The sequence below is a fragment of the Mytilus californianus genome, unplaced genomic scaffold (assembly GCF_021869535.1).
Source record: "Mytilus californianus isolate M0D057914Y unplaced genomic scaffold, xbMytCali1.0.p SCAF_14, whole genome shotgun sequence".
NCBI lineage: Eukaryota > Metazoa > Mollusca > Bivalvia > Mytilida > Mytilidae > Mytilus > Mytilus californianus.
In genome coordinates, this window is record NW_026262626.1 from 26,793,155 (window position 1) to 26,809,189 (window position 16,035).

General features: G+C 32.2%; 1 protein-coding gene across 1 annotated transcript in view; it reads left to right on the forward strand.

The window, feature by feature from the left end:
- The window catches only part of LOC127724456 (A disintegrin and metalloproteinase with thrombospondin motifs 15-like), a 110,816-nt gene extending 101,091 nt beyond the window's left edge, over nt 1-9,725 (forward strand). Inside the window, exon 5 of the mRNA XM_052231421.1 lies at nt 9,687-9,725. Coding sequence (XP_052087381.1) covers nt 9,687-9,710 — 24 coding nt within the window. The 3' untranslated portion in view covers nt 9,711-9,725. The remainder of the gene's footprint in view (nt 1-9,686) is intronic.
- The last annotated feature ends 6,310 nt before the right edge of the window (nt 9,726-16,035 follow it).

A 16,035-nucleotide genomic window follows, 5' to 3' on the forward strand; every position in this document is an offset into this window, starting at 1 on the left:
TATATCGGGTTATATGACAATCGGAGGTCTCCGATGGTAATCTCGAAAGTTAATTAGATGGCGTCTAGACTAAAATACACACGAAATTTTGATATGTAATTTCGAGTACAGGCAGTGTTAACAGTTTATTTCAGACTTATTCTAATTTGAATATACGTTTGAGTATGTTACAAATCAAATATGAGAATTTAAGTCAAATCGTTGAACATGAATTTGACAGCTAGTTCCACTTTAAGAAAATACAGTAATAAGAAGATGGAATTATTCGTAAAGCAGCAAAAACAAATTATCAACCATTATCAGAGACATATATTATTCTGCTATTGCCTGTATTTTTTTTTTTTTTTTTTTTATTTTTAAGACATATTCGATTAATTACTAAAACCGAAAATGTGAAAGATATTTTGTCTGATATTTTCATTTCCGAAGTACACATGAAGTTTGCTTGTATCTCAACGTGCAGTATTTTCTATTTAAATTAAATACGTCTGATCAAATTTTAAAGTACAAATAAATATATGAGTTGTCGCTCTTTACATATATTTTCGTGAACAATTAAAATGGTTCTCTGCATGATTTGAAAGAATCATAAAAAACATTAAGATATCAAGAAAAAACGAGTAATAACAACTGCAAAAGTGTGACAGTGACACCTTTAATAGAAGTATAAAGAGGGAACGAAAATAGATTTTATTGGTATACTGCTCAAAGAGAAATAGAACAAAGGAAATTTATTGAAGAAGAAAAAGACGATTTTTTTTCATCTTGGATTCAATCACATGTTAAAATACCACGTGAAAATACTCATCATAGAAACAAGGCTTTTATCTAGAACGCCAGACGCGCTTTTGGCCTACTCAAGACTCATCAGTGATGCCCAAATCGGTTACTATCGATGTTCCATTGATAACTTGAAATTTCCAAAATGTGACGAGTCTGGCTAAGACAATCGTTGTCAGGTGGAACTTCCTTAGAGATACAATGACTATCAAGAATTGCGCAACATGTAAACATTAGAAAAACTATAGTAAGGTTTGAAGTGAGTTCTTACAAAGGCACATGTATACAGAAAACGCTTTTGTCCTACTACAGTATTCGCCCCAACATTTTATTAATTTGTAAAATCAAATCCAAAAGATTTTTTGGATGAAACAAGTAAGTAATAGGTACATGTTTAATATTAACTAGGTTGCATGTAACGTATTATACAAACCTTAAGATTGTTTGAAGTTCATATGCATGGTTAGCGTGTTTATCGTTTATTGTCTATTACATGTAGTTTACTATATGACAGTTGGTATCCATTCGTTTGATGTGTTTGAGCTTTTGATTTTGCCATTTGATTAGGGACTTTCCGTTTTGAATTTTCCTCCGAGTTCGGTAATTTTGGGATTTTTCTTTTTACTGCGCATTTATCCAATATAGTGTGAGGCTGGATAAGTTTTTATTTAAAATTCTCGTGACTGTTAAATTTTCTATTTTCGTGTTCGTGTTGAGTGGGTTCACGGTTAAGTGCTTAAGACCGATAGCTACAGTGCTGAAAGTCCCGAGTTCGATTCTGACTCGGAGCGCTAAAAATATCAGTACATCAGAAGGGTGATTTTCACTCTCTCACACACATCTCTGGTACCCAGACTGGAGTTTAAACTAGAATGAGTACTTTGGGGGCCTCGGTTGGTCAAAGTTGCTTCCGATTTGATTTTGACCGGGATCTCAATCTGCTGATATCTCTTCGGTTTGTCTGATCCCGCCGAGCAGCCCGGTGGTTCTCTCCGAGTACTTCAGCTTCCTCCACCATAATAACATACTCTGCCCGGTGTCCTACCACTCACTCGTGTTAGGGTTGGGATTGTCCTTGTAATTATTGTCGAAATATGTTAGTGACACATCTTCGTTAATCCCGATAGGAAGTGTACTCGGATTCCACTGTATCCTCGCAGCTCTCAAGGGGTGCTCCGTAAGCGGAGGGATCTACGTACATACAAACATACACGAAGCAAAAATATACATACATTTAGAACACCCTGAGTTTATTTCATAGACAGAACGTTCATAAACATATGCTACATAGACATGTGCTACATAACACGAGTTATGCCGCTTTTGTCATACACAGAAATGTACAGATTGCGTCCTATTTCCGATTGTGACATTTTTACTAGGGGTGGAGTATACTGCCAATGATGCATGCATATCAGAAAGTGGTAACCAGGTAGATGCAGCCGGACTCGCTCCTTTCTGCTATCCACTCAGATAAAGTTTTTTAATCTTGTTTGTATCTTCTCTATAGATTTAGGGGATTTGAATCATAGTGCTTCAAATTTTTAATTTCGGAAGTTACTAGCTAACGCATTTTCTGAATAGAAGTTGAAAAATATAAGGGGCGACCATTTGATATTTTTAGTGGCCAGGATTTATTTTTATCTGTTGCGTACGCATGCTTATTTTCTTTTTCATTGATCAAATCCACTAATAAATAATGTTTCTCATCCTTATCACATTTTTTCAGTTTTTACTTTCGGCGTCTTATAGTTAAAACGATATTCAATAGAAAAAAAATGGTAATGGTAATGTTTATTTATATAAAGAAGAAGAAAGAGTGAATGGGGAATATAAGTATGGTCACTACAGGTTCGTCCGACCGGCATACACAGATGCTACATAAAGGTCAATGCTTCTTATGTGCCGTTTAATCAGATTAATTTCATATTTTGTCTCATAATTTGTATTGTCCAATTGTATCTTATTTCCTATTGGGGCATATAATTGAGAAGCGCGTTGAATTGGACATACAGCAGCAATTTTTCATACTGTTAGTTTATTTGTACTTTTTGTGCAAGGAGTATTTCAAATAGTTTATAGTTCAAATATAACAATATACATATCAATCAACGTGCAGACATCTATACATTAAGGTATTTCATATCCCATTTTTTATGGTAATATTGTATACAAAGCACAAAAATTTCGTCATTCACCACAAAAGCTAACCAAACCTTTAAATATGCTTATTCAGAAGGGGCATTGTAACAATATTGTTGTCAAGTCATTAAAGATAACATTTTTGGAATTGATATTGATTCACTCATAGGGTTTTTGCTTCGGAAATAAACACATTAACTCTAAAACTAGTTGTTGGTATGATACGTTTATTTTATGATGGTATATAATACTAAACCTCTTAAGGGAGGGATTGTGCTTGATTGTCATAATATGTAGACATAATCTTTCAATCCGTTTAATTGAGGTCTAGAGCCGGCATGTCAGGAACAGCTCTAGTAGTCCTTTGTTAATTTATGTTCATCATTGTTATTTTGCTTTGTTTCTTCTGTTATCTTATCTAACATCGGACTCAAACTTCTTTTGAATTAAGTTTGACTGTGTGTTTTGCAGTGTGTTTGTTTATTCCAGATTGGCTAGAGATAAAGGGGGAGAGTTGAGATTTCATAAATCGTGCTTAACACCGCCTCATTTGTGCACCTATCCTAAGTCCGGAACCTCTGGCCTTTCTTAGTCTTGCATTTTTTTTTTCATTTATATGCTTTGGAGTTAAGTATGACGTCAATTTTTGATGAACTAGTATACGTTACTTTTAGGGGACAAATGAAGTGCAGGATTTTATCGCCGTGTTGAAGACTCATCGGTGGCCTCTGGCTGTTTGGTGAGGTTGCTTTCTCTTTGACGCATATCCCCTTTCCATTCTAAATTTTATTACACAATTTTTAAGTCGTTAATTGCTGGCAAGTAAATAAGGATATGAAAATATTTAATTAAAACCCACTTTTATTGAGAAAAAAATATTAACATTACAGAAAAGGTATCCAAAAATATGTCATAAACGGACAAATTGAAATTTATTAAAATAGATTTCTTTCAAATATATATAAATGTATTTTTTCAAACATTTTAGAATAGTAAGATTTTTGTTTTGTATATATCTTTTAACCACTTTGTTGTAAACACACTTAACCAAAACGCTCTTCCAAATACAAAACCACATCCATCGAAGAAGGTCTTAAATAGAAAAAAAGAACATCGCTCTGTTCAACTTTATTGTTTTTCCAAGAGCTTCATTTCAAAAAATTACATTTAACACAGTTTAAGAAACGACAAATCGAAAAAATGAAGAAACATCAGTCTGAATATATATATGTAAGAACTACAAATGTTTGTTACATTGTCCACAGCTTCATGTAAAACACATTACATAGTAAGCAAATTTGATAATATAAAATAAAATATAACCCATTGAAATGCTGATAGATATAAGAAGATGTGGTATGAGTGCCAATGAGCATGTATTCAAAACAAATCCATTAATATTCCCTTTCCACATATTCACTAAAACCTATATAATACATATTAAAGCAGTATTCGTAGAAAACATATCTCTGAACAACATATTTATCTCAAATCAATTGAATTGCATTTTCCAACCTTTTTTGTTGAAACATAAAACATCAAGAAGAAAGGCCAAACAAATAAATACAACAGAAATATCCCTCTGAATATTTACATCGGAAACAAAATCATAATAATTATTGCACTATTCACAGTTTCACGTTAAAATTTAATAAGTAATACATTTTTGATACATATAAAAAAGAGTTTTAAGATTGAAGTCAAAAGTTCTGTGGAATATATATGCATTGAACAAAACTTCTTTCATCTCAAAACGTATTACATGACACATGTAAAGAAAATTTGATTAAAAAAGAAAAATGTCCCTCTGAACATACATATTTTACAACATATCCATTATTTATTTCATTTTCCCAAAGTTGTTACAATATGATACATAACCCATAAAAATATTAAAATAATCAAAACAAATCACCCCGCTCAATATATTAAAGAAACAATCCCGCACATTATTTTTTTGGATTTCAATTCCATTTTGGTGGTCATTAATGCCTTTGAGCACCACTCTCCCTAATTCAATGCTTTCGTTTTTCTCCAACCTGTATGTTTAAAAAGAAAAAGAAGAAATAATAGTATTGCTGTTGTTCCTGAATATGCGATATCATATCACTTAGCTTTTTAAATAGTTTTTAGATGACAAATCCAACGAGTCGAGGAAGAATGGACACCATCAATATAAAAAAGGAGAAGGAAATAACAACGAAAGAAAAACAAAGTTAACCTAACACTTGTTCTGTTAACTCGCCAGTTAATACAAATAAAAGAGTGAACATTTCTGAGATGATTTTGCGTCTGTCTGCAATGGCGGCTTAATCTAAATGAGCGCATTTACATTAACGGTACCAATTTTACTGCACCAGATGCGGATTTTGAAATTTGATATCCCTTCAGTGATTATCGAGGCCAGAATATTTGAAACTTTAAAACCAATTTATCATTATTTAGAATGAATGATTCAGAAACATTTTAAATATCATTACAAATACTAATTTCAAGTATGTTGAAAAGTACCTTTCAAATGCATTTTTGAAGGGAAAAAACAAATTGTATGCTTTCGCCCCTATCTTGAGATTATCGTTAATAATTATGAATTGTCCCTTTCACCTATCCTTTGATTCAATATATAATTATAAGGATGAAGGTTTTCTTCTTAATGTATAGTTAATGATTTTTACGTGTAAATATATACAGAAATGTCCTTTTAAATAGTTAAATCATTTTGATATTTTTTTTGTAATTGAAATTGAATTTTGAATATCAATAAAACAGATTATATATTCAGCGGATCGCTATATTTGACAATAGGTAAAAATGATAAATGAAATTTCAGCGATTCCAAAAGTCCGACAGGAAACACTTAACAAAAAAAGACAAACAACAGTATACAAAACACCACATAGAAAATCGAAGACTGAGCAACACGAAAAACCAAGGATGATCTCAGGTGCTCCGAAAGGGTAAGCAGATCCTGCTCCACATGTCACTCTGGTTGTGTTTCTTTTGTACCTTCAAACCGGGTTCTAAGTCTTATTTGTTTGTGTCTCTGTCCTGTATGTTCTCCCATTTTTTTGTATTGTAGACCCGTCATGTAATCTTGTCATTTTAATGTTATATTTAACATTGCCATAAAAGCGTGAGGTTTGGCTAGCCACAAAACCAGGTTCAAGACTCATCGGTGGCCTTTGGCTATTTGGTGAGGTTGCTTTCTTTTTGACTGATATCCCCTTTCCATTTTAAATTTTATTACACAATTTTTAAGTCGTTAATTGCTGGCAAGTAAATAAAGATATGAAAATATTTAATTAAAAGTTTTTTAATCTTGTTTGTATCTTCTCTATAGATTTAGGAGATTTGAATCATAGTGCTTCAAATTTTTAATTTCGGAAGTTACTAGCTAACGCATTTTCTAAATGGAAGTTGAATAATATAAGGGGCGACCATTTGATATTTTTAGTGGCCAGGATTTATTTTTATCTGTTGCGTACGCATGCTTATTTTCTTTTTCATTGATCAAATCCACTAGTAAATAATGTTTGTCATCCTTATCACATTTTTTCAGTTTTTACTTTCGGCGTCTTATAGTTAAAACGATATTCAATAGCGAAAAAATTGGTAATGGTAATGTTTATTTATATAAAGAAGAAGAAAGGGTGAAGGGGGAATATAAGTATGGTCACTACAGGTTCGTCCGACCGGCATACACAGATGCTACATCAAGGTCAATGCTTCTTATGTGCCGTTTATTCAGATTAATTTCATATTTTGTCTCATAATTTGTATTGTCCAATTGTATCTTATTTCCTATTGGGGCATATAATTGAGAAGCGCGATGAATTGGACATACAGCAGCAATTTTTCATACTGTCAGTTTATTTGTATTTTTTGTGCAAGGAGTATTTCAAATAGTTTATAGTTCAAATATATAACAATATACATATAAATCAACGTGCAGACATCTATACATTCAGGTATTTCATATCCCATTTTTTATGGTAATGTTGTATACAAAGCACAAAAATTTCGTCATTCACCACAAAAGCTAACCAAACCTTTAAATATACTTATTCAGAAGGGGCATTGTAACAATATTGTTGTCAAGTCATAAAAGAGGACATTCTTTGGAATTGATATTGATTCACTCATAGGGTTTTTGCTTCGGAAATAAACACATTAATTCTAAAACTAGTTGTTGATATGATACGTTTATTTTATGATGGTATATAATATTAAACCTCTTAAGGGAGGGATTGTGCTTGATTGTCATATGATGTAGACATAATCTTTCAATCCGTTTAATTGAGGTCTGGAGCCGGCATGTCAGAAACAGCTCTGGTAGTCCTTTGTTAATTTATGTTCATCATTGTCATTTTGCTTTGTTTCTTCTGTTATCTTATCTAACATCGGACTCAAACTTCTTTTGAATTAAGTTTGACTGTGTGTTTTGCAGTGTGTTTGTTTATTCCAGATTGGCTAGAGATAAAGGGGGAGAGTTGAGATTTCATAAATCGTGCTTAACACCGCCTCATTTGTGCACCTATCCTAAGTCCGGAACCTCTGGCCTTTCTTAGTCTTGCATTTTTTTTTTCATTTATATGCTTTGGAGTTAAGTATGACGTCAATTTTTGATGAACTAGTATACGTTACTTTTAGGGGACAAATGAAGTGCGGGATTTCATCGCCGTGTTGAAGACTCATCGGTGGCCTTTGGCTGTTTGGTGAGGTTGCTTTCTCTTTGACGCATATCCCCTTTCCATTCTAAATTGTATTACACAATTTTTAAGTCGTTAATTGCTGGCAAGTAAATAAGGATATGAAAATATTTTTATTAAAACCCACTTTTATTGAGAAAAAAATATTAACATAGATGTCTGCACGTTGATTTATATGTATATTGTTATATTTGAAATACTCCTTGCACAAAAAATACAAATAAACTGACAGTATGAAAAATTGCTGCTGTATGTCTAATTCAACGCGCTTCTCAATTATATGCCCCAATAGGAAATAAGATACAATTGGACAATACAAATTATGAGACAAAATATGAAATTAATCTGATTAAACAGCACAAAAGAAGCATTGACCTTGATGTAGCATCTGTGTATGCCGGTCGGACGAACCTGTAGTGACCATGCTTATATTCCCCCTTCACCCTTTCTTCTTCTTTATATAAATAAACATTACCATTACCAATTTTTTCGCTATTGAATATCGTTTTAACTATAAGACGCCGAAAGTAAAAACTGAAAAAATGTGATAAGGATGACAAACATTATTTACTAGTGGATTTGATCAATGAAAAAGAAAATAAGCATGCGTACGCAACAGATAAAAATAAATCCTGGCCACTAAAAATATCAAATGGTCGCCCCTTATATTATTCAACTTCCATTTAGAAAATGCGTTAGCTAGTAACTTCCGAAATTAAAAATTTGAAGCACTATGATTCAAATCTCCTAAATCTATAAAGAAGATACAAACAAGATTAAAAAACTTTTAATTAAATATTTTCATATGTTTATTTACTTGCCAGCAATTAACGACTTAAAAATTGTGTAATAAAATTTAAAATGGAAAGGGGATATCAGTCAAAAAGAAAGCAACCTCACCAAACAGCCAAAGGCCACCGATGAGTCTTGAACCTGGTTTTGTGGCTAGCCAAACCTCACGCTTTTATGGCAATGTTAAATATAACATTAAAATGACAAGATTACATGACAGGTCTACAATACAAAAAAATGGGAGAACATACAGGACAGAGACACAAACAAATAAGACTTAGAACCCGGTTTGAAGGTACAAAAGAAACACAACCAGAGTGACATGTGGAGCAGGATCTGCTTACCCTTTCGGAGCACCTGAGATCATCCTTGGTTTTTCGTGTTGCTCAGTCTTCGATTTTCTATGTGGTGTTTTGTATACTGTTGTTTGTCTTTTTTTGTTAAGTGTTTCCTGTCGGACCTTTGGAATCGCTGAAATTTCATTTATCATTTTTACCTATTGTCAAATATAGCGATCCGCTGAATATATAATCTGTTTTATTGATATTTAAAATTCAATTTCAATTACAAAAAAAAATATCAAAATGATTTAACTTTTTAAAAGGACATTTCTGTATATATTTACACGTAAAAAACATTAACTATACATTAAGAAGAAAACCTTCATCCTTATAATTATATATTGAATCAAAGGATAGGTGAAAGGGACAATTCATAATTATTAACGATAATCTCAAGATAGGGGCGAAAGCATACAATTTGTTTTTTCCCTTCAAAAATGCATTTGAAAGGTACTTTTCAACATACTTGAAATTAGTATTTGTAATGATATTTAAAATGTTTCTGAATCATTCATTCTAAATAATGATAAATTTGTTTTAAAGTTTCAAATATTCTGGCCTCGATATTCACTGAAGGGATATCAAATTTCAAAATCCGCATCTGGTGCAGTAAAATTGGTACCGTTAATGTAAATGAGCTCATTTAGATTAAGCCGCCATTGCAGACAGACGCAAAATCATCTCAGAAATGTTCACTCTTTTATTTGTATTAACTGGCGAGTTAACAGAACAAGTGTTAGGTTAACTTTGTTTTTCTTTCGTTGTTATTTCCTTCTCCTTTTTTATATTGATGGTGTCCATTCTTCCTCGACTCGTTGGATTTGTCATCTAAAAACTATTTAAAAAACTAAGTGATATGATATCGCATATTCAGGAACAACAGCAATACTATTATTTCTTCTTTTTCTTTTTAAACATACAGGATGGAGAAAAACGAAAGCATTGAATTAGGGAGAGTGGTGCTCAAAGGCATTAATGACCACCAAAATGGAATTGAAATCCAAAACATAATGTGCGGGATTGTTTCTTTAATATATTGAGCGGGGTGATTTGTTTTGATTATTTTAGTATTTTTATGGGTTATGTATCATATTGTAACAACTTTGGGAAAATGAAATAAATAATGGATATGATGTAAAATATGTATGTTCAGAGGGACACTTTTCTTTTTTAATCAAATTTTCTTTACATGTGTCATGTAATACGTTTTGAGATGAAAGAAGTTTTGTTCAATGCATATATATTCCACAGAACTTTTGACTTCAATCTTAAAACTCTTTTTTATATGTATCGAAAATATATTACTTATTAAATTTTAACGTGAAACTGTAAATAGTGCAATAATTATTATGATTTTGTTTCCAATGTAAATATTCAGAGGGATATTTCTGTTGTATTTATTTGTTTGGCCTTTCTTCTTGATGTTTTATGTTTTAACAAAAAAGGTTGGAAAATGCAATTCAATTGATTTGAGATAAATATGTTGTTCAGAGATATGTTTTCTACGAATACTGTTTTAATATGTATTATATAGGTTTCAGTGAATATGTGGAAAGGGAATATTAATGGATTTGTTTTGAATACATGCTCATTGGCACTCATACCACATCTTCTTATATCTATCAGCATTTCAATGGGTCATATTTTATTTTATATTATCAAATTTGCTTACTATGTAATGTGTTTTACATGAAGCTGTGGACAATGTAACAAACATTTGTAGTTCTTACATATATATATTCAGACTGATGTTTCTTCATTTTTTCGATTTGTCGTTTCTTAAACTGTGTTAAATGTAATTTTTTGAAATGAAGCTCTTGGAAAAACAATAAAGTTGAACAGAGCGATGTTCTTTTTTTCTATTTAAGACCTTCTTCGATGGATGTGGTTTTGTATTTGGAAGAGCGTTTTGGTTAAGTGTGTTTACAACAAAGTGGTTAAAAGATATATACAAAACAAAAATCTTACTATCCTAAAATGTTTGAAAAAATACATTTATATATATTTGAAAGAAATCTATTTTAATAAATTTCAATTTGTCCGTTTATGACATATTATTGGATACCTTTTCTGTAATGTTAATATTTTTTTCTCAATAAAAGTTGGTTTTAATTAAATATTTTCATATCCTTATTTACTTGCCAGCAATTAACGACTTAAAAATTGTGTAATAAAATTTAGAATGGAAAGGGGATATGCGTCATAGAGAAAGCAACCTCACCAAACAGCCAAAGGCCACCGATGAGTCTTCAACACGGCGATAAAATCCCGCACTTCATTTGTCCCCTAAAAGTAACGTATACTAGTTCATCAAAAATTGACGTCATACTAAACTCCAAAGCATATAAATGAAAAAAAAAATGCAAGACTAAGAAAGGCCAGAGGTTCCGGACTTAGGATAGGTGCACAAATGAGGCGGTGTTAAGCACGATTTATGAAATCACAACTCTCCCCCTTTATCTCTAGCCAATCTGGAATAAACAAACACACTGCAAAACACACAGTCAAACTTAATTCAAAAGAAGTTTGAGTCCGATGTTAGATAAGATAACAGAAGAAACAAAGCAAAATAACAATGATGAACATAAATTAACAAAGGACTACTAGAGCTGTTCCTGACATGCCGGCTCTAGACCTCAATTAAACGGATTGAAAGATTATGTCTACATATTATGACAATCAAGCACAATCCCTCCCTTAAGAGGTTTAGTATTATATACCATCATAAAATAAACGTATCATACCAACAACTAGTTTTAGAGTTAATGTGTTTATTTCCGAAGCAAAAACCCTATGAGTGAATCAATATCAATTCCAAAAAATGTCATCTTTTATGACTTGACAACAATATTGTTACAATGCCCCCTCTGAATAAGTATATTTAAAGGTTTGGTTAGCTTTTGTGGTGAATGACGAAATTTTTGTGCTTTGTATACACTATTACCATAAAAAATGGGATATGAAATACCTGAATGTATAGATGTCTGCACGTTGATTTATATGTATATTGTTATATTTGAACTATAAACTATTTGAAATACTCCTTGCACAAAAAATACAAATAAACTGACAGTATGAAAAATTGCTGCTGTATGTCCAATTCAACGCACTTCTCGATTATATGCCCCAATAGGAAATAAGATACAATTGGACAATACAAATTATGAGACAAAATATGAAATTAATCTGATTAAACAGCACAAAAGAAGCATTGACCTTGATGTAGCATCTGGGTATGCCGGTCGGACGAACCTGTAGTGACCATACTTATATTCCCCATTCACTCTTTCTTCTTCTTTATATAAATAAACATTACCATTACCAATTTTTTCGCTATTGAATATCGTTTTAACTATAAGACGCCGAAAGTAAAAACTGAAAAAAATGTGATAAGGATGACAAACATTATTTACTAGTGGATTTGATCAATGAAAAAGAAAATAAGCATGCGTACGCAACAGATAAAAATAAATCCTGGCCACTAAAAATATCAAATGGTCGCCCCTTATATTTTTCAACTTCTATTCAGAAAATGCGTTAGCTAGTAACTTCCGAAATTAAAAATTTGAAGCACTATGATTCAAATCTCCTAAATCTATAGAGAAGATACAAACAAGATTAAAAAGACTTTATCTGAGTGGATAGCAGAAAGAAGCGAGTCCGGCTGCTTCTACCTGGTTACCACTTTCTGATATGCATGCATCATCGGCAGTATACTCCACCCCTAGTAAAAATGTCACAATCGGAAATAGGACGCAATCTGTACATTTCTGTGTATGATAAAAGCGGCATAACTCGTGCTATGTAGCACATGTTTATGTAGCATATGTTTATGAACGTTCTTTCTATGAAATAAACTCAGGGTGTTCTTAAATGTATGTATATTGCTTAATGTATGTTTGTATGTACGTAGATCCCTCCGCTTACGGAGCACCCCTTGAGAGCTGCGAGGATACAGTGGAATCCGTGTACACTTCCTATCGGGATTAACGAAGATGTGTCACTAACATATTTCGATAATAATTACAAGGACAATCCCAACCCTAACACGAGGGAGTGGTAGGACACCGGGCAGAGTATGTTATTATGGTGGAGGAAGCTGAAGTACTCGGAGAGAACCACCGGGCTGCTCGGCGGGATCAGACAAACCGAAGAGATATCAGCAGATTGAGATCCCGGTCAAAATCAAATCGGAAGCAACTTTGACCAACCGAGGCCCCCAAAGTACTCATTCTAGTTTAAACTCCAGTCTGGGTACCAGAGATGTGTGTGAGAGAGTGAAAATCACCCTTCTGATGTACTGATATTTTTAGCGCTCCGAGTCAGAATCGAACTCGGGACTTTCAGCACTGTAGCTATCGGTCTTAAGCACTTAACCGTGAACCCACTCAACACGAACACGAAAATAGAAAATTTAACAGTCACGAGAATTTTAAATAAAAACTTATCCAACCTCACACTATATTGGATAAATGCGCAGTAAAAAGAAAAATCCCAAAATTACCGAACTCGGAGGAAAATTCAAAACGGAAAGTCCCTAATCAAATGGCAAAATCAAAAGCTCAAACACATCAAACGAATGGATACCAACTGTCATATAGTAAACTACATGTAATAGACAATAAACGATAAACACGCTAACCATGCATATGAACTTCAAACAATCTTAAGGTTTGTATAATACGTCACATGCAACCTAGTTAATATTAAACATGTACCTATTACTTACTTGTTTCATCCAAAAAATCTTTTGGATTTGATTTTACAAATTAATAAAATGTTGGGGCGAATACTGTAGTAGGACAAAAACGTTTTCTGTATACATGTGCCTTTGTAAGAACTCACTTCAAACCTTACTATAGTTTTCTAATGTTTACATGTTGCGCAATTCTTGATAGTCATTGTATCTCTAAGGAAGTTCCACCTGACAACGATTGTCTTAGCCAGACTCGTCACATTTTGGAAATTTCAAGTTATCAATGGAACATCGATAGTAACCGATTTGGGCATCACTGATGAGTCTTGAGTAGGCCAAAAGCGCGTCTGGCGTTCTAGATAAAAGCCTTGTATCTATGATGAGTATTTTCACGTGGTATTTTAACATGTGATTGAATCCAAGATGAAAAAAAATCGTCTTTTTCTTTTCAATAAATTTCCTTTGTTCTATTTCTCTTTGAGCAGTATTCCAATAAAATCTATTTTCGTTCCCTCTTTATACTTCTATTAAAGGTGTCACTGTCACACTTTTGCAGTTGGTATTACTCGTTTTTTCTTGATATCTTAATGTTTTTTATGATTCTTTCAAATCATGCAGAGAACCATTTTAATTGTTCACGAAAATATATGTAAAGAGCGACAACTCATATATTTATTTGTACTTTAAAATTTGATCAGACGTATTTAATTTAAATAGAAAATACTGCACGTTGAGATACAAGCAAACTTCATGTGTACTTCGGAAATGAAAATATCAGACAAAATATCTTTCACATTTTCGGTTTTAGTAATTAATCGAATATGTCTTAAAAATAAAAAAAAAAAAAAAAATACAGGCAATAGCAGAATAATATATGTCTCTGATAATGGTTGATAATTTGTTTTTGCTGCTTTACGAATAATTCCATCTTCTTATTACTGTATTTTCTTAAAGTGGAACTAGCTGTCAAATTCATGTTCAACGATTTGACTTAAATTCTCATATTTGATTTGTAACATACTAAAACGTATATTCAAATTACAATAAGTCAGAAATAAACTGTTAACACTGCCTGTACTCGAAATTACATATCAAAATTTCGTGTGTATTTTAGTCTAGACGCCATCTAATTAACTTTCGAGATTAACATCGGAGACTTCTGATTGTCATATAACCCGATATAAACATAAACATAATTATAAATACATTGCGACCTCGTGCAATTGGAATTTTCTAGGTCTGTTTGATTTCATGTTATAGGTTAAATAAAAAGTTAATCATCGTTTTACCTGTGTAAGAATGATTTTTTGGTGGATCGAATCAGTCAACAAATGGTTCACCTTTGTTTCACTTCACATTTTGACATTCTTTTCCTTTTAATGGCTGATCACGATTCATACATGTGTAAACAATCTTTAGCTATTGGGTTAAATTGAAGGTCACATGAACACGGATTCAATGAGGTCAAATAATTCCCTTGCAAGTGCATCCTACATCAGCAATGTTTCTTTGCTTATTTTGACAAAATTGAATTTTCATTTCACTTATATAAATTATTGAACCAAACAAAATCATATTCTAATTTTTTTCATATCTCGTAGCTAGTGCCCCTTTAAAGATTTTCTTGCGAAAAAAGTTTCTTTTACAACCCAATATAGAAATATGAAGACAGAGTAAGAAAAAACTTCTTGATGAGTGGTTCATGTCTGTCATATTTGTTTTTCGTAAATTGTTTTGTTATGAATTATAGTTTTCATGTCGGGGCCTTTTATAGCCGATTATACGGTTTGTGTTTTCTCATTGTTGAAGGCCGTAGTATTGTCTATATTTATTTGCTTACATCCACTTCATTTGAACTATGGTGGATATATAGTTGTCTCATTGACATATTATACCACATCTCCTTATTTTTATATTCCTATAACACTGAATATGGTTTGCTTTGCCTACTCATATTACAGACAATTCATAGCAGAGCCCTATTTCAAGAAAATTTTCCCTCAAATGTGTTTTAGAGAATCAATTCACTCAGAACATTTTATTTTTGCCATATAATAGTTGAATCAAATCTATTTCGACAAATAAACCTTGTTGTCCTACTGTTCATGTACACTTTCAATTAGCAAGGTGTAATACCACCATTGATATCCCCCTATTAGTCTTTCATGTCTTTGTTAAATTTGCACTTTTCTAAAAATTTCGCAGAATTTATCTTTGTTTAAAATAAAGAAATACTTGGCATGAGTAAAGTTTCATCCTGTCCAGCACTATAGACAAAATTTCACATAATATTTCAGTGCATATAAGAAAATAACCATCACTGGAAGTTGACCAATTAAATGTTCACCTCTTTTTTACTTTTGTACAAGCTTTAGTAACCATGTAACCTCAACTTTCCAAAATATTCTATAGAAACACCAAATAAAAAAAAATGGTGCTTTGAAACACCCAAGATATATTTTTATGACCCAGAAATTGTTTACTGCAGTGAAATGTAGGATTAATTTCCTACAACTGTTAAATTCAAGGGAATATTTTTTCGACCCTTTTTCGTATGCAATCGGATGTGACGTAC